This window comes from Podarcis filfolensis (assembly GCF_964270895.1).
Source record: "Podarcis filfolensis genome assembly, chromosome: 5".
In the NCBI taxonomy this organism is placed as follows: domain Eukaryota; kingdom Metazoa; phylum Chordata; class Lepidosauria; order Squamata; family Lacertidae; genus Podarcis; species Podarcis filfolensis.
This window is the reverse complement of record NC_139608.1, coordinates 62,372,043-62,397,224: the sequence shown is the minus strand read 5'-3', so window position 1 is coordinate 62,397,224 and position 25,182 is coordinate 62,372,043. Positions and strand designations below refer to the sequence as shown.

At 48.3% G+C, this 25,182-nt stretch overlaps 1 protein-coding gene across 1 annotated transcript; it reads right to left on the bottom strand.

The window, feature by feature from the left end:
* Positions 1 to 3,962: 3,962 nt before the first annotated feature.
* On the bottom strand, positions 3,963 to 16,066 carry CYP26A1 (cytochrome P450 family 26 subfamily A member 1). The gene is made up of 7 exons (XM_083614135.1): positions 15,356 to 16,066; positions 15,017 to 15,241; positions 13,163 to 13,465; positions 12,885 to 13,034; positions 8,430 to 8,564; positions 6,281 to 6,433; positions 3,963 to 4,725 (listed from the first exon to the last, which is right to left on the bottom strand). Exons 1-7 carry the CDS (start codon positions 15,686 to 15,688, stop codon positions 4,384 to 4,386), a joined length of 1,641 nt encoding a protein of 546 aa, XP_083470261.1. The 5' UTR covers positions 15,689 to 16,066; the 3' UTR covers positions 3,963 to 4,383.
* Between the last annotated feature and the right edge of the window lie 9,116 nt (positions 16,067 to 25,182).

Genomic DNA, 25,182 nt, shown 5'->3' with positions numbered 1-25,182 from the left:
AGCTCTTCAAGTCGTCATTTTTCATGCCGATTTGTTAAACAATTTGGGCTCTCCTGTCCTGAAATGAGCCTTTTCTAAGCTTGCTGCCATCTACTACCTTCCCTGAATTCTTATCCGTCATGTTAATAGATTCTTGCCCATAAACATAGCCTTTTAGGAGTGATCTGTATATTTCTTGCACTGCATGTGAGAGTGGGGAGCGGGAGATGTTTAGATCTAGAACAGGGACCGCCAGCCAAGACACACACACCCCCCCCCAGCTCCCACTTACTTTCCCAGCCTTTGGTGTTCTATGGAAAATATAGCCTCTTTTCTTAAAGTAGTGCCTTTGATCCCTAAGAGTTTTACAATCAGGAATTATTCTATCCACTGAAGTGCAACCACTTCTGGGTGGTGAGGAGGGGGTTTGACAGTTGTTAAAAGTACACAATATTGCAAGCATATTTGTGATGAACTTAAAATGCTTAAACTTCCTTAAATGGGTCAGCTTGGGCTAATCAGCTTTTGTGATGTATTTAGCAGATAAATTCTAGACAGATAACTGCATTAGGCTATTGGAGCAAAAACTACAAAGACTCTTGTACCATCTAAAAGATAAACACATTTATTGTTGTAGCTTGTTGGCTGGCGCCCAGCTCATCAGTTGCGTGAAGTGGATCCATTCAGTCTGGAGCACCAAACTGCATTGGTGATCAAATTTAAATACCTAAAATGTAAACACCTAAATGTTTGTGATGGTGAGTTTAGTAGATTCCAGAAGTCTGGAATGCTATTGTTAATTAGCAGTGCAATCCTATGTGCGTCTCCTCAGAACAAGTAAGGGAGCGTGGGACTGCAGTCTAGATGGTTTTAAGGAAAAGGTTACACTGTCTTTTTTAGATGTGATGACTACCTGGATCCATAGACAATAGAAGAAATGGGACAAACTGTTCAAAACAAGGTTTGCAAATGAAAACACATATTTGCCAGAGCTTCGCAAAGGAATTCCATGAAAATAATACCATGTTGGATTCTATTTCAATTATTTCAGAACTTCTAAGCCGTCCGGTAAGGAGCATGAAGGGAAAATTGTAATGGTGAGCTTCGGAAAACAGTTGTAGCCCTCTATAGGAAAGGAAAACCAGGAAGTATTTGAAAGAGATGCTACCAATTGGCTTTTAAGATGCAGAGCTGGGCAGCAACTGTTAAAGTGTTGAAAGAGGACCTGGGAGACCAGGGTTCAAGCATGAAGCCCACTGGGTGACCTTGGAACAGTCATTGTTTCACAGCCTAGCTTGTCTGGATTGAACCTGAGATGTTCTGCATACAAAGGGGATGTTCTATCACTGAGCTATGATCTTTCTCCTTTGAAGCTATCAGACAAGGAACAGAAGCACATGATGTGGCTCTGATTTGCCTGTTGCTTCTCAGAATATTCAGCCTCCCTCCCTTTTCGCTTGTTCCCAGTGGTACAAGACAGCAACTGCTTACACGGAAAGCAAAGGGAGTCAGTGCTAAAGGAACATAACCAAAAGCACCCTCAAAAGTCACCTCCATTGCAAGATTTGTTCTGATCAAATGCATTTGAAATGAGAGAAAAATAAGCACCATGCATGCCACCCAACACCCCCATCTCTTTAAATTTGGGGTATGAGATAAATACTTACTGCAACATGCACGGATCATTAATTAGGATTTCCTGGGGTTGTATTGTGTTCTAAATAGCTTACCAGCGGGACAGGAAAAACACACTTTGCAAGAAGCCCCCATCACTCTGTGAAATCCAGGTCCCCATTGAAATCAGGATCAGAAACGCACACTGGGGGAATGGCTTCTGCAGTTTCTATGGGCAAACGGGAATTTCCACTTCCCTCTGAAAAAGAAATAAAAGGAAAGTCACATCCATCGAGTTATCCAGAAGGACCCAGAGGTTCAACAGTGGGTGCTTTATTTGTGTGGTGGAAGTGATGTATGGTGAGAAAGTTTGTGGGGTGTTTTGTGTATGAGTGGGTTTTTTTGTTTTTTGTTTTACTATTGACACAACTGAATTACCTTGGTTAATGTTTTGGTGCTTAGTGAAAGCCATGACCATAGCCAGGACAGAAATGTGACCAAATGTGTAAGTCTTTAAGGTTAGCCAAGGTTCAGAGGGTCATTCCTGGGCCATTTTATCCATCATGGTCATGCTTGTGCAGGATATTAGAAGTGTGTCTGCAGAAGGGTTTTCAATTACATCAGCAAACTGGGCGGGAGGGGCAGAGATAATAGTATCTATGTGAAGGGTACTCTAGAGCCAGGAAGATGAAGGTTGCAATCCTATACACACTAAACTCAGATAAAGCATAGAGACATGCTTCTGAGTAGGCATGTACAGGATTGCACTGTTAAATAGCTCACTTCTCTGCCTATTAGTTATTTGTATGACAATTTGCACTGAACAGCACCCTTTGAGCACAAGCTGACCTCAAAATGATTTCTTTTGATTTTCATTTTAGGCTTTAATAGTTTTTCAGCAGAAGGGAGGGGAAACAGAATCACTTCAACCTAAGGAGTCAAACCAGAAGTTAAACATCCTATCCAATTATCCAACCTTTCTTCCAAGAGCTCAAAGTGCCATACACGATCCTCTTTCCAGCTCATTTTCTCCTCACAAGAACCCTGTGTGGTACTTTAGTTTGAACAGGGTCTCCCTGTCCCATTTCCCTGATGCCTCCAGAAGGCAAGACACAAAGAGTATAGCTCTCTCCTGGTGCTCTGCCCCAAGCAATGGCTATTCAAGGGTATACTATCTCTGACCATGGATGTTCCATATAGACTAGAGTGATCATGGCTGATTTGGTCGTACGCTACAGCTGAACCCATCCATGGGACAAGAGTGGGAGAGAGTGATGGTGTGAGCTAGCCTTTGTTTCATACTGTTATGGCAAAAAGCAATGTCCTACTTTGCTCTTAATTTGCTTCCAGCTGCAAAAGGAAGTTGCTGTGTGATAGATGCACAGTGATTTTTCATAAACAAATCCTGTCTTGTCTCTCTTTCAATCCAGTTTTGGATCTTAATGCAATCATCTGCTTGTCTCCTTTAGTAAAGTGCAATGAAGTGCATCAGTTTTAGTTACAGCAGCCACACTGCTCAGCCGAGATGGGAGTTTTTCAGGGGAGGGAAGAGTTCATTTCAAAGGTGACCTGTGGCAAACTATTCAACCCAACCTTCCAAACCTATATTTGCCAAGTATGTTGATCTACTTGCCTGTCAGAGAGTCAAGGCTACGGATGACTTGCAAGCCAGACCTGGCCCTAAGGCAGTTATGTATCTCACCTGGCCCTCAACCAAGTTTTCAGCATGTAAATATTGCTCAGCTTCCTTTTGTAGGAAAGTGATGACGAGCATCTGGAGTCTTCAGATAAAATTTATTTTGTTGCTTTCTTGCACATGGCAAAAAAAAATAAAATAGTCAAGTAGCTCTTGGAGGGATTTTTCAGAAAGCCCACTAGTTCCTCAGTCCCCCTGCGTCAATGACCTCATACCATGTGAGCACATGAGCTCTTATAACCTTCCTTCAAGTTACAGATAGGTAGCCGTGTTGGTCTGCCATAGTCAAAACAAAAAAAAATTGTACCAAGAACTAACTTAGTTGGTCTTTAAGGTGCTACTGGAAAGAAAAAAATTTTTTTTGTTTTAACCTTCCTTCAAGGCGGTGTCAATTTTATTTATTAGACGCTGACCATTTATGGAGTGGATCAGATAATTAACTGCCCCCCCCAAGGTGCAGTCTGGAGAGTAAAGAGGGATGAAGGGACAAATCTATTTCCAGGCCCATCTCTGATTTTGGCCATACTTTAAAACACCAGCACATTCCACCAAATTCTACTGTTTTCAGTGGAACTGCCAAGTCAAGTCTGCTTAGGATCAAGGTGTTAACTTGGCTGAACACACTCTCATAGCAGGTCAAAATTCCCCATATAAATGTAAACAAACACCAACATTCTAGCTGCAGATTTTTTTTTATTTATGACATAATTTGGTTCACAGTATACATATAATTCCATTTAACTTTTGACCATGTGTCTGGATACACATAAAGGTCCTTAAATGGTTTCAACATAATTAGTAAACAAGCTTTGAGTACGATTCTTAAATAGAAGGAAACTTTATTTCTATAGAAATAAAATTATCCATTTATGAATCCCAAGGACTCATAATTACAGTGCTTGCCTAAAAAAAAAAGGTTTAATACATGAAATAGCTTTAAAAATATTCTTAGAAAACACACTTATAAATAACTATTACACATTATAAATTTAAATATATAATATTGAATTTAGGACACTATGAAAAGCCATTGTGCATGTTTTAAATTCACCAAAACTTAAGTTAAGATCACAGTGATACTGTCCCGGAATTTATTAAACCCGACCATTGAAACTTGTGAATTTTGTTGGCAGATTGTCCTCTGGGTACACAGTAGGGCCGGTCTTCATTGTTGGTGGTCCATTTAAAAGTTGCCAGTCACAGTTCCGGGCCAACTCTACAGTAAAGATTTTTAGAAGAATCTTTGCAAATTCTTTGCCTACACAGCTTCTCAAGCCCCCTCCAAAAGGGATGAAGCTGAATCGTGAGGAGTCTTCTGGGAAAGGAGACATGAAGCGGTCGGGGTTGAATTCATCTTTGTTGGTGAAAAGCTCTGCAACATCATGTGTGTCACAGATACTGTAAATGACATTCCAACCTTTAGGAATCTGGTAGCCCTACAAGAAACAAGAGATGAAATGAGGACACAAAACAGAGACAATGGGTCACATGTATGGAGCCATTTAGGAGAGATGAACGTCTTTTGAAAGATGATGCACCTCATCACAATGGCATTGGGGAAATGGATTCCAAGGCATGGTCTGGGTTCTACTCACTACATAGATTTACAGGCCATCTTCTTCTATAAAACTAAGGATTGATTTAACAGTGCACCTTTCTGATTTGTCTAACAGCTCCTGCAAGATGACCCAAGCCATCCCCTTACTCACTAAGGGTAATCTACACATGGGAAAGATGCTTCTTTCACCATTCAAAGCTGATCACCCGCTCAGGGAAGACAGAACGAATTCCATGCACCACTTCCTAGGCACATAGGACCTCTTAGGCTTTGGACCTCCAGCAAATCTCACCAGCCTTTGCAAGCATGGCCAATGGCCAGGAGTGATGGGAGGGTTGAGTTCAGTAACACCTGGAGGGCCAAAGCTGCCCTACACCTGCCACAGGTGATCAGTACCAAGAAAGTTCAGAGGCTACCATGTGTATAAAATGGGGAACAGCTGGCCCTACCATTAGGCAGAGTGAAATGACTGCTTAAGGCAGCAGATATGGGTGGAGAGCAGACAGGGCTTTGAGAATCACATGGCCTGGCCTGCACCCCAATAGCTTGTCTGCTGTGGTCGAGGACTCTCTCAGCACCGAAGTCAGTGCTGGTATCCCTTGATACATGAAACAGAGCACTATCTTGCCCTTTGCCTCAAGTAACAAAATGTCTTGGGCTGCCACACTTTCTCTAGAGCTACAGCTAATCTCTGTGAAACATAGCTCCCTAATTCATAATGCCTTAGGATGGCAACAACTTTACTATTATAGAAGGGGGAAAGAGGGCTGCTAGTTCCATACAGGTATTCCTGCACCTTTTGTAAAGCTGCATAGTGGAGATTTTCAGCAGGTAGACTTTCTTCCTAGCATCACACTGGAGAAGTTGCAACTCCCAGAATTCTCTCTTGCACATTTGCAAGAGCACATTGTGCTCAGACTGAAAGGCAAGCATTGGCTAAGTTCCTCATACCAAGGCATAGGAACAGCTTCAAGCACTTACTTTTCTGGCATGACAAATGTCATGAAAAGAGCTAGTTATGTCTGACTTATTCCAATACCAAAAGGAACAGGCTTAAGCACTCTGGAACAGAACAATTTCAATAGGTGCCATTTCCTCCCACACTGTGACTCTACAGAAACTACATCTGTGTAACTTGGACCCACATCATAATCCAAAAAGGACCATTTTCTTTCTCCCCAATCATAGAATCAAAATTGCTTCAGAGAGGGACAGATAAAGCTTATCCCAAGGCATTGCAGCGATGCAGAAACTGTTGGAAGTTTGCTTCTTATAAAAATTCTAACTGTACTTTTTCTTATTAAGGTATGGGCAGTCCAGTTATTGCTGCAATATTTTGTTGTGATGCTAAGCACTAAAAAAGGATCTCCATGGAAAATCAGCAGAACTGAGATGTTATGGAGACTTAATGAAAATGGGCTTTGCCTGCTTACATTTAGCTCAAAAGTCTTGAGAGCCACTCTGAATCCTCCAGGAACTGGTGGACTCAGACGGAGAGTCTCCTTGATGACACAGCCAGTGTACTTCAGTTGCTCCAAGAGTTCCATTTCCAAATGCTTCTCTTGGCTCATGTTGCCCAACAATCCCTGAAAACAAAGGATGTGTCTTGAGTACCAGTGTAGAGAGAAGGCTTAGCGATCCAGCACCCACACCCTACAGGACCATCTGCATTCATGCAATAGGTCCCAAAGCAAGATCCCACGTAGTCACAGGAAAAGAACTTCCAGGATAACATTCACGCCATACATTTAAAAAGCAGTATCCATGCAGCATTAAACAGCCATGGTTTCCCACAAAATATTATGGGAGCTGTAGTTTGTTATGGGTGCTGAGAGTTGCAAGGAGACCCCTTAATTCCCCTCACAGAACTACCATTCCCAGAGTTCCCTGTGAAGACAGATTGTTTAAAATGGCATGTTAAAAATGACATTTCCCGCCACTTCCTTTTGCACATGAAAGCGAAAGCAAAGATTTTAGCCCATTCTGACTTCTTTCCTCCACATACTTTTGTTGCCACTTCCTGGTGTTTTGTTCATTTTGTATTTTTAGTAAAGATTTCTGCCCACATATTTCCTGGCACAGTCTACACGCCACTCAAGTGATGTACTTCCCAATAGCCTGGGAGACCCTTGCTCGGTGTGAAATACACACCTGTAAAGTTTACCACATGCACGGCACAGACACCTGTTGATTAATGACAGTCACAATAAAATGAGATTTAATCAATTAAATATGGATTGAGGCGTGTTAACAAAACTTATGTAACTATAACAGACTGTTATATTGGTTCCTGGCAGAGTTGGCCCTGCCATTAGACAGCCTCAGGCAGCAACGCCCCCAAGGCAGGAACCCCTCAAGTGGCTTACCTGCCCCACTGCCTCCAGAAGCAGTGCTGGTATCATGGAGATCTTATGGAGAAATCTCATGGTTTGGGTGAGATCTTGCCTGAAATTGGCACAGATGCCAGTACTGCTTCTCCACCACTGATGGAGGCAGCAGGATGAATGAAGAATGGGCACCATCTGCAGCAGTGGCGGCAGTGGCAGGGCAAGGTGGCATTTCCTGTTTCACCTCTAGCGGTGAAACAGGACACAATGCCCCTGGTTCTTGGCAACAATTTCCTTTTAAGAGAACAGGGAACGTTTCATCTGCCAGTGATATTTTCTTATATTTGAAAACATTAACCATCTAGAAAAAGACACTGCCCATTTAAACGGGGGATGTCTTTTTTATATTAAAAAAATCATAATATTTTAATTAGTAAAGCTAATCTTTATCTCTTTATATCAGTACTTCTACAAAGGGAAATATTTTATATCCACTCTAGTGGATAAGATATACACAAAGAGACCAGCAGAAGTTTGGCATATTCAGTACAGACCTTGGGCAGCAGTCAACTAAATAGTTGCATTACCATACCCAAATCTGCTCCAGAAGATTGGGGAAAACCCCAGAACAGATTTAAGTGGTGAGCTGGGGGAGGTCATTCTGTTGCACAAAGGAGAAATCACCTTAAAAACGTAAAGGTAAAGGACCACTGACAGTTAAGTCCAGTCGCGAACGACTCTGGGGTTGCGGCGCTCATCTCACTTTACTGGCCGAGGGAGCCAATGTTTGTCCGCAGAGTTTTCCAGGTGATGTGGCCAGCATGGCTAAACCACTTCTGGCAAAACCAGAGCAGCACACGGAAACGCCATTTACCTTCCCGCCAGAGCGGTACCTATTTATCTACTTGCACTTTGACGTGCTTTTGAACTGCTAGGTTGGCAGGAGCTGGGACTGAACTGAGCTGAGCTCACCCCGTCACGGGGATTCAAACCGCCGACCTTCCGATGACCAAGTCCAAGAGGCTCAGTGGTTTAGACCACAGCACCAAATGCAACCCCTTTAGCATCATACCTGAGCATCATTCCACCTCTTTATTAATAGCTTTGATAATATGACCAGCCTCATTTGTAATCTGTGCCAGCAGGGTTTCCAAACCAAGTCTCCCAGCTCCATTTCCAAGACTGTCTGCAGGATCACAGCAGCCTGCTTCATGCACGGTGCAGCCTGACTTCCAAACACTTAGACAACACCCACCTTCTCCTGCAATTCCTTCCTCACTTTCTGCAGCACGTCTTGGTGAAGGCCTAGGAAAGTAATCAAGGACGTTGCAGCACTGGCAGTTGTCTCATGCCCAGCAAAAAGAAGCTCCGTCGCAGATTCTTTCAGCTCCTTCAGGTGGAGAGGAAAAACAGGAGAAAGAACATCAGCCTGTACTTTGCACCAGAATCCTTTTACTTCAAGGCTATCACACACACACAAAGCGGCTGCAGAGGCAAACTTCCCAGGGATACAGATCCCGGTACTTAACGGCCATGTTGTTGTGCTAAGTTCATGGGTGCCTCTTATTGCTGTATTATTATTTTTTGTATTTTACAAATGTCCAGAGACCACGTGTCTTTGGACAGCATAGCATCATTGTAACATATATTTTGCCCAGAGTTTTGCAACAAAAATTGGCTTGTTAGATTGGAAGCAGTAAGAGGGACAGTGGTTACTTCCTGCAAATACCCATCACTATCCCCTTTCAAAATGTGGCCTCCCAAAATTGCTGCTGATCAGTCAATGATTCTTCCTTTCCCCTAAACCCCTCACCATCCAAGCCCCCTTTCCTGCTTTGTCCTCGAAAATCCTCACTGACAAACAGGTCTTCTCCTTCCCCTTCCAGTTCTGCCAGTCTTAACGGTCTATTCTTCTCCCAGTGCTTTCTAGGGCTACCACCTTTCCATTCCACACCTTCCCCCTTGGCTTCAAATTGCACACTCAATATCCACCTGCTCTTCTCCACCTGAATATACCGCAATCCACTCCCTTTACTTTCCACATTCTTTTGACATCTGCATTGCTGATTTAAGAAATGACGGGAGAGGCTGATGCACATAGTTATCAGCCACTCCCTAGTCAGCCACTTTACCCTACTAAAGATGACACCAACTTGCCCTAAAGATGGTTTGATAATGCACAAGAACATGAGGCAGGAGGATAGCAGGTCACACTGCATGGTCTATGGCAGGGTTTCCTAAACTTGGGTCTCCATATGTTTTTGGACTACAATTCCCATCACTCCTGACTACAGGTCCTGCTAGCTAGGGATGATGAGAGTCCATACAGAGATGGAAAGCCAAATTTGAGAATCCCTGGTCTATGGGATGGTGCAGGGCATGTGAAGGGAGGAAGAGGGGAAATCCCATTGTGCTAGTACTAATCCTTGCACTAGCTGGACTTCCACTTCTGTTCTCTACTGTCACTTTCCATCTGGTTTTCCCACAACAATTGCATCTTGCTGAGTCAAATTCATTAACTATCTGATAATCCCTTGCAATGAGAAGCGAGAAATATTCCACTGACTAAGAGCAGAGTTGAAGAAGGTAGGATACAGAGGGAGCCAAGCAAGTAACGTGGTGATAAACTGGGTCTAAGGCAGTAGAGAGATCAGGGAGGATGGGAGCACAGTATTCACCTTTAAATCGGGCAAGCAGCAAGTGAAGCTTAGTGAAGTCCATTGCAGAGGAGAAGAGAAAGAAGTCAGGTTGTAAGGCAGGGATGGGGAACTTTTGGTCCTCCAGATGCTCCTGGGCTTAACTTCCCATCAGTCCTAGTCAGCACAGCCAATAGTCAATAATGATGGGATGTCCACCAACATCTGGAGGGCCACAGGTTCCTCATTCCTGTACTGCAGAGTCAAGACAAGAGCGTGGCTGTAAGAGACAGTAGAAGCAAGCAGTTTCCAGGAATTAAGAAACATGCAAGAGAAAATGGCTGGTAGTTAGATGTCAGGTTAACACTTATCTGACTCAGCGCTCTAGGTGACACTGCCACTATCATTTCAGATTGCTCCGTAACTGCTGCTCCTATTGCGTGATTTTTTATTGGTATTGTTGCATGTTTTAGGAATTGGTTTGGTGTTGGGGAATGTTCTCATTGACCCACCCAGGTGTAGAGCAGGATATAAATGGGCTAAATAAATAAGCAAGAGTGGAGCACAGCACGGGTCTCAAACCCTGTTGTGAATTAAGAGAACAAAGCTGCCATAGGTTTAGCCAGTGGCGTAGTGTGGGTTGTCAGCACCCGGGGCAAGGCAAGTAATTTGCGCCCCCTAACCCATGGATTTGCGCCCCCTAACCCGTGGATTTGCCCTAACCCCAGATGTTGCGCCCGGTGCGGCCGGCCCCCCCTGCACCCCCCACGCTACGCCACTGGGTTTAGCACCCAAGTGTGAACTAGTCCCATGGCTGGGCTGCTCCACTTGTGAGTGCATGGCCATAGTCACAATCTGAATATTCCTCCATGCCAAACATAAAAACCCGGCCGCTTTGAAAACTTGGATGTCCAGGTGATGGTTTCTAACCCAGTTTTCCACAAATAGTGATTTCATGGGACAAAGGTATATTATGCATCCTTCTGTGCTTAGTCTAAAAAAACTAAAAACTAAAAACTAAGAAGTTTTAGGAGAAGGGCAGGGCAGCTAAGAGAACTGGAGAGCAGCTCCAGTTGTGCCCACTTCCCACACACTGAGCACTGAGATCCTTATGAGAATTTGAGGACCATAGCAATTCATTGTATCAGCCAGTTGTTTAATACTATTACTACTATTACTACTACTACTAATAATAATAATAATTTTATTATTTGTACCCTGCCCATCTGACTGGGTTACCCCACCACTCTGGGCAGCTTCCAGCATATACAAAAACATATCACTAGGATGCAACTAGCATTTTCACATTGATTTCAGAGGGGCCACCCAACTAACCTTATGCCTGTTGCAACAAGAGGACATCAACTAAAACAAATTAGTCATCATCACCGCCACCACTATTATAATATTCCAACTGCCCACCCCACCCCATGTGCTGAAGCCAGAGAACACAGATCGCTCCTCCTCACCATTTTACTGTCACAGCGACCCTGTAGGATAGGCTGAGAAACAGACTGACCCAAAGTCACTCTCAAGTGGCTTCATGGCTGGGTGGAGATTCAAAGCTCTCTCACTCAGAGTCCAACACTTGTAACCACTACAACCACACTAGCTCTCAAAGAATTCAATTTTCCCTTTAGAACTATGCCTTGTTCCTACAGAACATGCATGCAGCTTTAAAAGCAGCCAATTAAAACTCATGTAATCAACTAAGGTTTCTTAACAGGTGACAGTCCTAATAGGTGGCAACCTTACCTGTAAGCTCAGTGGCACTTATTTCTGAACAGACATGTACAGGAATATATATACCCCTAGAGTCCAATGAATGAACATTACTTCAAAGAAAGGTGGGGTTTTTTATTAAAAAAAACAAAACCCTGAATGGGATGCCAAACATCCAGGCAGGTCACCACCTGAGAAGGCCAGCCCACTGCTTTTCATCACAACATAAAAGGTAAAGGTAAAGGACCCCTGACATATTAAGTCCAGTCTCGGTTGCAGCATTTATCTCGCTTTACTGGCTGAGGGAGCCGACGTTTGTCCGCAGACAGTTTTTCCGGGTCATGTGGTCAGCATGACTAAGCTGCTTCTGGCAAAACCAGAGCAGCGCACGGAAACGCCGTTTACCTTCCCGCTGGAGTGGTACCTATTTATCTACTTGCACTTTGACGTGCTTTCGGACTGCTGGGTTGGCAGGAGCAGGGACTGAGCAACGGGAGCTCACCCTGCTGTGGGGATTCGAACTGCTGACCTTCCAATCAGTAAGCCCTAGGCTCAGTGGTTTAGACCACAGCACCACCCATGTCCCAGCACCACCCATCACAACATGCTGCAGAGTAAATAATAAAACACCCCTGCAGAAAAAAAATTGAGGTATGTCAAGGAGAACTATATTTTAAAATCAGTGTTTTGAATGATCCTGGGGAAAGGATGCTTTCTAAAATGAGCATAAAATAGGAACAAAGGGCATCAAAGTCTGCTGGGGGGTTCTCCAAATGAAGAGCACGATGGCCTTGCGCGCACGCGCACGCACACACACCAATACAATCTCTATTTTAATGCTGCACAGACAGGCAGAAAGCCTTTCTCAGACATGGAGATCTAACAGCAAAGGAAGAATTGTTGAGTTTAGTCCGTCCTGTCACTACACACAGAAACCCTGAATGCTCTAAACAGGACACCTACTCTCATTAGACAGATATTTCCAGCCCCTTTACAAAGTGCGGGGGGGGGCATATTTAACTCCATCATTTGAATGGAGGAAATGCCGATAGTGCTTTCTCCGCAAGTGAATCTGCCTGACCAGGAAAGGCTGCACCTGGTGACTTTCTGCCTGCTATGCAGCCTTTAAAAACCCAGCCTGGCAACCCTAACTTTGAAAGAGCAGGTGCTTGACTCGGGGGCATTCTAGAGTCCCTGGTGGCTACTAGACCACCTCCAGCACTGGAATCCCCGGCCCCCAAAGCTGAGAGAGAGAGAGAGAGAGAGAGAGAGAGAGAGAGAGAGAGAGAGAGAGAGAGAGAGAGAGAGAGAGAGCCCGGTCAGGATCCCAGCACCTTGGGACCTCTCCCCACCTGCATGTTGAGCTGCTCCCCGTTGCCCTGCGTGTGCTCCATCAGCAACTGCAGCGCGTCCTTGTAGCCGTCGGGGGGCTCCTTCCCGGCCAGCTTCGCCTGGATGCTCTCCTCGATCTTGGCGTGGATGACATCGCGCGCCCTCAAGCCCTGGAAGCAAGAGCGGGAACCCTTCAGAGAGGCGGGCTCCCCTCTCCTGAGCGCCGCTTGCCATGTCCGGGCAGGGGCTCCCCCTCGGGCCACCTCCCTCCCCCACAACCTCTCAGACCACCCTTTACCTTGTAGAGGCCGCTGAAAGGCAAGTCGATGGGCAGCGAGAAGAGGTTGCGGATCATCTCCTCGAAGGCCTCCATGAGGTGCTGCTCGCCATCCGAGCCCGCCGTCGGGCTGGGCCGGAAGCCCAGTAGGATGCGCATGGCGATGCGGAACATGAGGCGTTTCACCTCCGGGTAAACCAGCAGGCAAGAGCCGCCGCCGCCGGCGCTCACCAGGAGCCATTGGCGCAGGCAGGCGCTCACCTCTTCCTGGATGACCGGCATGTAGTGCTGCAGGGCCTCCCGGGAGAAAGCGCGCATGATTACCTGCGGCGGAAGGAGAGGCGGTTACTTTTAAGGGGACCCTCGCTCGGGAAGAATTTTTTTAAAGAAAAAAAAACCCACAAAGCTAAACAAGTGCTCCAAGTCTGGCGGAAAGCCGCAGCGCTTCGTCCTGCGCTCTTCTGCTTGCCAAGCGGGTCCTCCCACAAAAAAATGGCGAGAGGTATTTTTTAAAGAGGTCTGCGCGCCCGCGGTTAAAAACTTTGGTGGCGCGTTTGGCAAGGCCGTGGATTCGAATCCAGAGGGTTGTTTCTGCCTTGCTGCAAGCCAAGACCAGGGGCGCGGAGAGCCAGCCTCGTACCCCCGATTTGAAAGACACTTGCGTCCAAGTAAGTCTGCTCAGTTGTCGACCCAAATGCAAACAGGTTCCAGGCGCTAAACTCGGCGATTAAGGCTGCAAGCAGATGGCTAGACATCAGAGTAAATCCCACCGAACTCGACGGGGCGGATCGAGGCTCCAAAAGTCCCCAGTACAAAGCAGAGGAGAGAGAAAGCTGTTGTTTCGCGGTTTTGAGTTAGGAGGCGCCTTTCCAAAAGAAAACCTTCGGAGAAGGACTGTGGGGAGTTGGGGGGGGCGTCAACAGTGCGGTTTCCTCCAAATGTCGCTTCGCATTTTGGCACTCCTGCGCCCCACGACTTGAAAGGGAAGAAAGCACCTTTGAAATCAAGGAGACTTCGCCGCGTGGTGTGGAAGGCCGGGGCGCCAAGACCTCTTTTTATGGTCTCTCGATTGCTCCTTTTTACTTCTCGAGGCTATTTATGGAAGGCGCCATTCGTTTTATGGGAGTCGCTTTTATTGGAACGGACTTTCCCCCAGATGTGTTTTTAGCACCCTGGCCTTCTAACCTCGTCCTCTTTCCCTTAGAACTCTTCCCGAGAAAGCCAGAGCCGACCTGTGTTTACGCAGAAATAAAAGCCCATCACCGAACACGTCGGGGATTTCTTCCAGGAAGCAGGCAGGCAGAGAAACGCGCGCGGGCTTGCAATCCCTGAACACGCTTCGACTGCAGTCCTGCCTGGGAAGAACCCGACGTGAAATCAGTGTGACTTCTGAGTATACGTGCCTAGGATTGAGTTGCTACTAAGAAGAAGCGCGTTCCACAGACCTGCGTGGAATTCTTAAGATTCCAAGTTGAGGCTGAAATCTAGAATTTGGGGGCTCTCTCATTTCAATGAAAATCAGCGCCCTCTCCAAGAGCCGATGGCAGACTTCTGGAGCAGATCCCCCCGCCCCCACTGGCGCCATCGGGGGCAGAAGTCCAGGCCCCCCAGTCCGTAAAATGAGCAGAAAGAGGTCCCCACTACACAGCCGGGCTAAGAAAGGAAAGGAATCTTCAGAAGTCCAGAATCAAAAGTCACCTAACGGCTCCACAACTTCCCTCACCCGCGGGCTAGGAGCCACCCCAACCCGCTACACGGAGCCCTTCTCCCTCCGGCCCCACCGAGGCTGGCGTGCCTTTCAGAGAGCTGCCCCCCGCCCCCGCCCCGGAGCTACGGCGGTGCCTCCTTCGTCCGGCAGAGCCGCTCCCCGCTTGCCTTCTTGCGGTGCTTGTGCTGCCCGTCGTGGAGGTTGGAGAGGCAGCCGGCGCCCAGGATGGTGCGCACCGACGCCGGCCACTGGACTGCCACCAGCCGGTGCTCGCCCAGCAGGATGTGGCGCACGTTGTCCACCCCCATCACGCGCACCGTGGGCCGCCCGAAGAGGTGCGTCTTGTAGATGTAGCCGTACTTGCGCCGCTTCAGTTGCAGGAATTTCCGCCGCTGCAAAAAGAGAGCGAAAAGAAGAGGGGTGGATCAATCTGGGGAGCCCAAAGGCACCTGTTTGGTTTGTTTTCTCTTTCTCTCTCCCCCGTCATCCCTCTTCCTTCTCCTCACCTGCAACACTAACTGCAGCGTCTCCCCGAAAAAGGGCAGCCCCATGGTGCCCGGGGGCAGGGGCAGCGGGCAGCTGGGATCGCGGCCGCGCAGGCAGTACAAGTCCCACAGCTTCACTGCGGCCAGGAAGAGGAGCAGCGGCAGCAGCACGAAGGTGAGCACAGCGCTGGGCAGCAAGGCAGAGAAACCCATGCTGGCCGCCGGGGCCGGGCTGCAGCGAGCGGGGCGGGCACCTGCCGTCAGGCGGGCGGGCAGGCTGGCAGACTTCCCCCGGGGGCTGGCGAGTGAGCGCAAGGGCCCAGCGCCGCGGCGGGGGCCCCCTTTTATAGGCATCCTCGGCCCAGGTCGCTGCCCACTTTACCTTGGGCCGTGCGATCAATTAGTTCACCGAAAGTTCATCCTTAATTGCCCCTCGGGCCCGGCAGGCTCCGCCCCGTCGATGCACTCTGCTTGCCTTGGGCGGGCTTTGCGCTTTCCCCGTCTCCGCCTCTCTCCTGCGCTCTGCAGAAAGCACTTGGGAGCCAGCCGCAGTTGCAAAGCGGATGCTGAGCGCCTCTCCTGCCTCCGCAGATGTCCTCGCAGCCCCCACGCCAAGCCAAGCCAAGCAAGCGGCTTGACTGGGAAAGGCAGGTGCGCTTGGGTCAAGCAGCCGTCTAGGGCGAGCCTAGGCGCAGTGGCTCAGAGGAAGACCTTCGCTGGGTTCCCAATAAGGCCTACTCTCCTGTAAAGGCAGCCAAGTGCTCCGGGGCGCATCCAGTGGCTGCCAGCAGGAAGGACCCTGCCCTACGGTTGGAGCGTTTGTGGACACTTATGCGCGCAACGAGGCTGCCGTCTTGAGTAGGCGTACACAGTTGGGTTGCTCTGCTCTAGTCCCAGTTGGTTGCGCTTCAGGCCACTGAAAAGAGAAGGGTTAGTGAGTTGCTCCTAATGCCTCTTCGGATCACCGGGTGGTGGAGCTCAGCACTTTAGGAAGGAAGCAAGCCCAGTGGAACTGGTTGGTTGGTCGGTCGGTCGGCGGCGCACCCCACCGCTTCGAAGTGAGCATGCCACACGTTGCGCTAGATCCTGCGCGCACTTGCGCAGATGTAAGCTGCACTCCATTGTTTAGGACTGCATCGCAAAAACAGGCCCGGCGACTCAACCTAAGGCAAGTCAGTCGCGTGCATCCAAGAGCCATTTCAGACGTGCTCCCAGCTCCAATCAACGGCGATGTTTTGCAATACATTAAGAGTCTCCCCCTTCCTCCCGTGCCTTTAAGCTTGGGCTCCAATCCTGTGTTATTTTTATTTTATTTATTTACTTATTTACTATATGTTTTTATACAGCCATTCATCCGTAGATCGCAGGGCGGTTCATAAGAGAAAAACACAAAATACATCATAAAAGCATAATTAAAAATGAACCGATAACCCCCTCCCCCCCGTGCCTTGTCTAGTAGTTCTCTTCGTTTCCATGGTTTGGGAGCCTAGCTTCGATCTTTACTACGGAGTAAACCATGAGGTCTGCTTCCCAGAGAGGGGCTTTATCTGCTCCTTGTTTTACTGGAGGAGTAAACACGCGTAGGATCGGGCTTGCCCCACTTCGCAAACGGTGCTGTGATCCTGCAGTCCTTCCCTCCCACCCCCGCTAGTAAATTCATAAATTTTGAAGTTGCCCACCCTGCAAAAAAACACCAATCCGCACTCGGACAAATAATCCGGTTTCTGTACTAAGGCACCGCTTTGTATTCCTAGACAAATGGCGCTTCCCCATTAAGACGGTGCAACCACAGCCAACTTCTGTTTCTCTAGGATTTATTAATTTGTAAACATTTATTGCTATATCTTTATCCCGCACACTCGAGCAGTTCGCTTCTCCTCTTCTTCTCCGAACAATCCTGCGGTGTAGATCTGGCAGAAAGGGCAGGTTACCTTAAAGCCGCTTTCAAAACAACTAGACAGGGTGGCCAGACCTGGATCAGGCAGCAAGAAGCGATCCCGACTGGCCCAACGCTGGTTCCCTGCCAAAAATCAATCAATCAATCTCTCTCTCTCTCTCTCTCTCTCTCTCTCTCTCTCACACACACACACACACACACACACACACACACACAGGTTTGACCTTAGGGTGCTGCTGCTGTTTGAGAGATCGTCCCAAGGTCACACCGTGAGCAACGTGGAGAGAAAGTCGTGTGTACCAGGGCAAAATCAACTTTTTTCCATCAGTGGGCAGCAGGCACTCACCTCAAATACCAGCTGTTCCTCTCTTTTTAAAAAATACTTCCCTGTTCTAGAGGCCTTTCATAGTCTCGGCACTTGCTGATCCGCATTGTAGTTAAGTCAAGGTGCCTACCTGTATTACACGCGCGACCTGCAGCCTACAATTTCCATTGACTTCACTGAAACTTCGGTCAGTATCCTGGCCATAGCAGCCTGGGACAGAAGTCTTATGCACTTACTGGAGAGAAAGTTGGACTTTTTGCTGTGCAAAGATGCATTGGATAGAGCCATGAGGATCTAACCCTCTGTTAGTAATTCCTCCCACCGAACCAATTGCTTACACAATTAAATTCCATGGAGCTTTCTCTCAAATACTGTATATAGAAAGCTTTCTCTCAAATAACTAGAAAGCTCCATGGAATTTAATTGTGTAAGCAATTGGTTCGGTGGATGGAATTACTTTCTAGCTTCTTAATTTTGCTCCATCTCCAGGCAGCCAGTTAGTGTGTTGCAGGAGATACTTAAATTTAGGCTACAACCTTGCAAACACTTACCTCAGAGTAGCCACACACACAGCCCCAACTGAATACTGGGGGACTTATTTCTGAATAGGGAATCATCGGATTAGGTTGTCAATTCTCTAATCTGCCCCGATCCAATAACAGAGTTGGCCCTTGATTTTTTCAAAGACTTTGGGGGACCCTGGGATCATCTATTTGAGCCTGCGCAGAGCACACTACTGCTGGTACCCACCCTTTGTTTTGTTTGCTTTTGCTAACATCCAAGCAGAAGAAGAACGCTGTGGAACAGCAAAGCTTGCGAACTTCTTTGCGTTCTTTTAGCTGGGCTCCTAACAGAACGGAAGCATTGCCTTTCTCCTAAAGGATCGCTTGAGCACATTTCTTCTTCAAATGAGGGGGGTCCAGTTTGGAGGTGGAACCTTCTATAGTGAGGAGGCTGGAATTGCGGTGACTTAAGTGCCCCTCTGTACATGCCCAGAGGTACTCTTTTCTTCGTGTTTCTCACAAAGATAGTCCTATCTCCCCCTGGGTGGAATTTTAGATTGTAAAATCCTCGGGGCAGAAACCGTAATACTCCATAAAATGCCCAGCGCACTCTTGGCCTGTAAAGAAAATAACACGGCAAACCTGACCATGGATTGCTGACTGCATTCAGCGGCCTTTACTCGCAGGTAAGAGAGGTTAGGCTGGGCCGCAGACCATCAACCGAGTAATAACGTCCCCGAACCGTACATTAAGGTTGAAACAAATTTCTGCGGCCAAGCATTGGGGATGGGTTTGGGGGGCGCGGGGAGAGCCCCCCACTACAAGGAACCGATCCGGTTGCTGAACCACTGTAGCTCCGGCTTCTCTCTGCCCCCTTTGGCCAGAAGGGCCGTGAAGATTTAGGGTGGGAAAGCTCTGGGCCTGCCCCCAATCCGCGGCTCCGCGCGAGCGTTGCCTCCGCAGCAGCCGCTGCCTTGCAAAGGGAGCGCGGGATGTTTCCGAGGCTCGAAACCATAAATGATGTCAGCTGCCCGGGGAAGAATGGCCGAGCCCTGGCCGCTTTCTCTAAAATTAGTCCTTGGCCTGCAGTTCACCCCACCGACAGGGGTTGGATATTTACGTTCAAGGGACCTGAGAGGAGGAATCCGCAGCAGCAGCGAGAAGACGGAGTAAATTCTCCAAGTTGATGGCGCGGGGCGAATCGTAGGTTCAAACGCAGGTCAGCGAGGGAAAGGGAGGTTGTTGGGGCGAAGGATAAACACACAGAGTCGCCTCGGGGGGGGGGGCAGCCGGATCTGCGAGGGCGGGCGGAGAAGGTGTGAACTCGGATTCTCTCCAGACCTGCGTGGCGGGGGAGGGCGAATCAGGCTTCACTCCGCAGCCATCTTGACCCCGAATCTGCAGAAATGTCAAGTCGGTTTCTCTGGGGCCAGCCAGAGAAGTTGGAACGGAAGGAAGCGAGGGTTGGACAAGAGGCGGCCAGCGCGTGCATCGGGCGCAAAGCTGCGCCCCGTTCCGGTTCCCAAAGTCCCTCTGGGTGCTACGGGGCTTGAGTGCACTTGCCTTGAGCTACTTTCTCCTGGAAGGGAAATAAACCCCATTCCCCACTGCTGCCCTGCACACGAAAGAAAGCAGAGAAAGTGCAGGTGCAGGAGCCGCGCGGAGTGGCTGGGGAACCACTCTGGTGAGCGCAGCAAAATAATAATAATATTAATAATTATCATTATGTACCCCAACCCTCCGTACTCCAGGCACCTCTGAACCCCAAAGGCCGTTTTATAGACTCTGACCCTGAGCTCCACAATCCTCACGGCCTACTGACTTGGGGGAGTAAAGCCTCTTTTAACCGACCGCCCTATAAATCTGCCGAGAATGGCGTGGGGTGGGGCTTCGCCGGGCCTTTAGGATCACCCCCTGCCTACTCCGGTTTAAAGAACTACGATTTAAAGGCCCAACTCGAAACCTTTGCGCCCTAGCCTTGGGTTCAACTTGGTAGCTTTCGCAGCCTGATCCCTGGAAAGAGGCCAGCAGAAGGCGACAGACACCTGTTTGCACAGAGCAGCCAGCTGCCAGTCCCCTTACCTACTCGGAAGTAAGACCTGTGGGCTCCAGTGGGGGCAGTGACATTGCTGAGGGGCAAAAAAAGCTCTCTGGCTGCTTGGCCAAGGCTGCGACGTCGACTCCCCGCCCCCATTTTACTTGCCCACTGAGACATACCCCGGACATTTGCGTTGTTACCCCCGTAAGACTATGCGTCAGAGGTGACCTGCGGACATCTTCCCTTCACTGGTTTCTTCAGCAGATCGTGCTTGGGAGCGAACTGGAGGGGAGGGAGCGGGGGTGTTCCTCGCTTAGCAAATAATAATAATAATAATAATGATGATGATGATGCTGATGATGATGCTCCAATATTTTGGCCACCTCATGAGAAGAGAAGACTTCCTGGAAAAGACCCTGATGTTGGGAAAGATTGAGGGGACAAGGAGATGGTTGGACAGTGTTCTCGAAGCTACCAGCATGAGTCTGACCAAACTGCGGGAGGCAGTGGAAGACAGGAGGGCCTGGCGTGCTCTGCTCCATGGGGTCACGAAGAGTCGGACACGACTAAACGACTAAACAACAAAAAGTTTTAGTGGGGTTACCAGACCAGAAGATGCCGCTTCTCTGGAGACCCTCTGGACGCCCCCGCTGCCGCCTTTCTTTCCCTCTCCAAGAGGCTTCCCAAGCCAGGCCGAAATTTCCCTTTCGTGCCAGAGGGCGCTGGGTGCTCGCCAAGCGCTGCAGACACGCATAGCACTTGCGTAGCCCGGGAGCGAAAGAAGAAGGGTCAGGGAGGTGGTCCCGCTGCTCACAGAGTCGCCACCCGGGATCGGCCTGCGGCTATTCTAGGGGAAATGCGGCCTAGGTGCCGCATTTTTTCTCCCAAGGAGAGGGCGGTGGGATTCGTGTAGGACTCGAGTAAATGCATTAGCGCACTCCATTCCACTGCAAGGCGAGGGAATTCAAGAAGCGCCTCGAGCAGCCAGCGTTTGCTTGCTGTCTTTTTTGCAGCTGATCATAGATTTATATCGTGCATTCTGATTACGCGGCTGGTTTACAGGGAGATCCCTTTGAGCTGAAGGGGCAAGGGTGAACCTAGAAAAATGCAGCGGCTTATTGGGGACGGTCGGAAGGCGCAGGGCAGTGGAAGGGTCTAACTGGAATTCTTCCAATTCCTCCTGGAGTTAAGAATGGAGAGAGAGAAATCAAACAACTACGGAAGGAAGTGTTACACTTTGAGAATCGGGATGCACCCTTGGAGCAAGTCGCTCTGGAGTAAATTCGTGGACAGCAATAAGTCTGCTCTGCAGGGAATGATCCACCTATTTGTGGCTAAGTGTGCAGATTTCATTATCCTGGGGAGTGAGTCTGGTGGGACAGGCACCTTGCCAGAGGGCAGCTGGGAAGAAGCAGGTTCAGATGTCACTCAGCCACGAAACTGTTGCCTACCTCACAGGGTTGTGGTGAGGATGTCATATGGGCCAGGCCGGGAGAAGCGTTTTGCTTCTCGTTTTGTTCTCTGGCTGAGGAGCATAAAAATGGGACCGAGCCCACCGAGCCCAGGATCCTTTGCAGGAGTTGCAGCAAGCCACATACACAGCGGGGCAATCGTACACGTGTCTCCTCAAAAGCTTGGTCCTCTTTTCAGGGAGCCGAAGGAAACGCAGCGCCCGAGAACTTCTGACTCGCATAAACAACGTTCACACGCACCCGAGCATTCTTGGCGTGTAGGGCGAAAAGGACGCGGCAAGACCCTCTCCTCGGAATGGTTTCTTTCGAGAATCGGTGCGCGTGGGGAGACTCGGGTCCTTTCTCTCTGCAAGCTTCGTGTCATCCCAGCCTGCCATTAACACTGGCCAAGTCTCTTACTCAAATGATTATACGTAATTATAATCTGGCTAGGGGTTAACAAAAGTGCGTTGTTCAGTTCGAGGGCAGCTGAAGTCGGTCCCGATCCTCCGGCTCCTCCTGGCTCCTTCCTTCCCGACCCCCCAGTCAACAAGCACTGCCAGAATGGGAGCTGATTATATTAATTATGTTGGAGGGGAAGAGGCGAGGACGGACTCCTGGCCTGTGTCGTTCTTTCCCCCACGGTTGGCTTTTGTTTTTAGTAGATTTTTTTTTAAGGCTCACTGTGTTCCCTCCTCGCCCCCTCGCCTGACCTATATAAGCCCAGGGCCCTGGCGAGCTTGTGGGGGGGGGGACCTGGATCCTCCTCGTGCGTGTGCGCCTAATGGGGGCGGATGCCCGTCCGGTGGTGCGTCTGCGGCTCCGCGAACAGTGGCCTAACCCCGGGGCACTTGCGCGTTCCCATGCGCTGACCTGCCAGTGACCTACCGCCCGGATGAATGAACCCTGCCAGCTCCTGCGCCAAGTTCACTGTCCGCCAAATAACGAGATACGGTGGTCTGAGCACCGTTAATTAACACAGGAAACCTTTATTATCTCCGCAGCCGTCAATCCCGAGCCTGCGGGGGGGGGATTCTCCAGTGGTCAGAGAGTGAAAGGGATCATTAAAGACATCTTGGAAGAAGGTCAAGAAATTAACAGCCTAATGCGAAGGGACTGGGGCGGTGGGGGTGGCAAGTTAACGGTCATTACGTTGCACTTGCGAAGGGGGAAGAAGCGGGGACGGAGTGGGGTGGGGTTCGGACTTCTACCGTGGGGAAAGGTCCGGGCTTCTGTTCTCAAAAAAACAAAAAACCTATTAACTCCTGCGCAACCTTAGGCGAGTTAAAGGTTGCCGCGATCCCCGAGCTAACCCGTTTAAAGCAGCAGTAGCAACATCACATGCGGTTTTTCGCACCTCCAAAGACTAACACGTTTGACTGTGAATGAGCTTTCGGGGTCCACTTTACCAAAGTCCCCTTCAGCAGATGCATGAAGGGAAATAATCCCCAGGTCTGGTGGTGGTCCGTGAAAGCTTGTTAGAATCTGACCGTCCATTGCTTTCAGTAGGTCTACTTTGACTACTTTTGGATATAAACCCACCCTTTGTCTTTAACGTGCCAGGAGACTTTTGATGTGCTTATGAATGTACGAATTCACACACATATATATTTAATCTTGTGAACTGCCCTGAGATCTTCGGAGGAAGGGCGCTATATAAATTTAATAAATGATAAATACATCAATGTTTTCGCTCCAACACACTAAGAGGGCATTTTTGAAAAAGAAAACGAAAATATTCCAAACGAAATATATATGATCTTCTTATGTTGACCACTCCTATGTTTGTGTTTATTCTCCGAGGTAAGTCAACCGGAATCAAGAGCGCATTAGGCTTCCGCGCTATCCGGTTTTTAAACGGCTTTCCCGACTCTCGGAGTTCAACGCGCGCACTTCAGAGGCTTCAGAGATTCAGTTTTCATTCCAAATTTCATTTCAATCTGACGAGTCCACCAGCTTGAAAGCTGGATCTATCCCTCTTTCAGTCTTGCTTTTGAAACGTACCAGCGGCTGCATTCGAGCTTCAAGTGCCCTTCGCTCCTTCGCTTGTTTCCGACCCGCAGGTTTCTCCTTTTTAATCGGGCCAGTGAATCTGAGGCTTGCAGTGTGCCCTGGAGAGCCTAACTAACTACAGCGGTGTGCAGAGCATGTCTCCTCAGAAGCAAGTCCCAGTGGGGCTGTCTCCTAGGAAGTAAGGTACAGAACTGCAACCTGTGTCCTCAATTCCGTGCGCTCTTCCCCATTCAATACAACGGGACTTACTTCCCAGCAGACGGTCATAGGAGTGAGTGCTCTGCAATAGGAAGCGCTAAGATTCGGGGAATGAAGGAAAAGCGAGAAGAATGAATTTTGTGTCTGAAAGCCCGAGTTAATTTCCCAGGCTTTTCCGGAGGAGGAGAGGAGAACGAAAGAAAACTGGACCAGGAACATCTATAGATTATACCCTCTCCATGCTAGATTGAATGAAGGCAGTATCATGGTAGGAGACATTAGCTTTTTCCCTGTCCTCCACACTCATGCCGGCAGGTTAGTCAACGCGTGGTAGAAGAACCCCTTCACACGATCCACACCCGCGTTTAGGACCACCAAACTGGGTGTGAACCGAAGCGGTGGGGTAGGTGTGAAACAGGTCTCCAAAACGAAATCCAACAGTCCCGGCGCTTCTTCTTTCCATTGTTTTTTTTTTTCTTTTAATCAAAACCATTTGATTAAAGGAGGGAAATCTCACCATGACTTCTATCTGTAGCATTTGGAAGGGGGGTCGTCTAGGGGAGCTGTGCTAATTAAAGTTAGTCATTGACATTTGGCTGTTGTTGTTTTTTTTCTCAGTTTACCACAAAGATTCACCTTAAAAGGCAAGGTCAAGAGGGCAGAGGCTTCAGGTTCACTCGAGGGTCAGCCTGCCAACAGCATTTAACTCAGCATTTAAGGGCAACCTTCGCGAGGGGGGGGGACGGTGGAAGAGAGAAAAAACAAAGGGGGAATTATCTTACACAGGATCCGCACCCTGAGAGTTAATTCGGAAATCTTGCTTTCCAGTTGGTGCTCCTGTACCTCCAGGTAAGTGAGTCTACTGATGGTCTCTCTGACTTATTATGGAGGTCCAAAGGTTATCTAACAACAGTTATCTAACAACCCCACTGTTTTCAGACAAGAGTTTTTCACAAGAAAAGAAGGATGAAACAGAACAGAAATCTGTTTTGTTTTGTTTTAAAGTTTTTAGACAATTAAGCCCTTTCTTCCCCAAAGGAGATACTTGGAGGGCAGGTAAAGCACCTCTTTCTGAAAAATAGGAATTTCTGGTGGCGGCTAATAAGTCACATTCAAGTGAAAAGTCAATGGTGAGTATTTTTATCCCCTCTTCTGATCCCAGTTTATGATGGAAGACTAGTAGGGCTTTAATGTTTGCTTGAGTTATTGTTTAATCTAATGTATTTACCGTAATTCATATTTTTTTTAACTGCTTGATTGTAGGGAAAAGCCTCAAAGCAGTTTACAGGAAAGATAAAACCCAAAAATTATCCCTAAAAAAATTGCAACCATAATTTAAAACATACAGAAAGTTACAACTGAATAGACCGAAACAAGTTAAAACTCATACAAACTTTCTAAAGCTTCTCAACTTCCTACATTT

Bases quoted from the DNA above. Each gene is read 5' to 3' on its own strand.
- CYP26A1 (XM_083614135.1), bottom strand. From the start codon at position 15,688: ATGCCTATAAAAGGGGGCCCCCGCCGCGGCGCTGGGCCCTTGCGCTCA. The intron at 13,035-13,162 runs GTAAAGGGTGGT...TCTTGCTTCCAG, and splicing joins CTTTCAGCGGCCTCTACAAG to GGCTTGAGGGCGCGCGATGT. The intron at 8,565-12,884 runs GTGGGGAGAGGT...CTCCACCTGAAG, and splicing joins GGGAGCAGCTCAACATGCAG to GAGCTGAAAGAATCTGCGAC.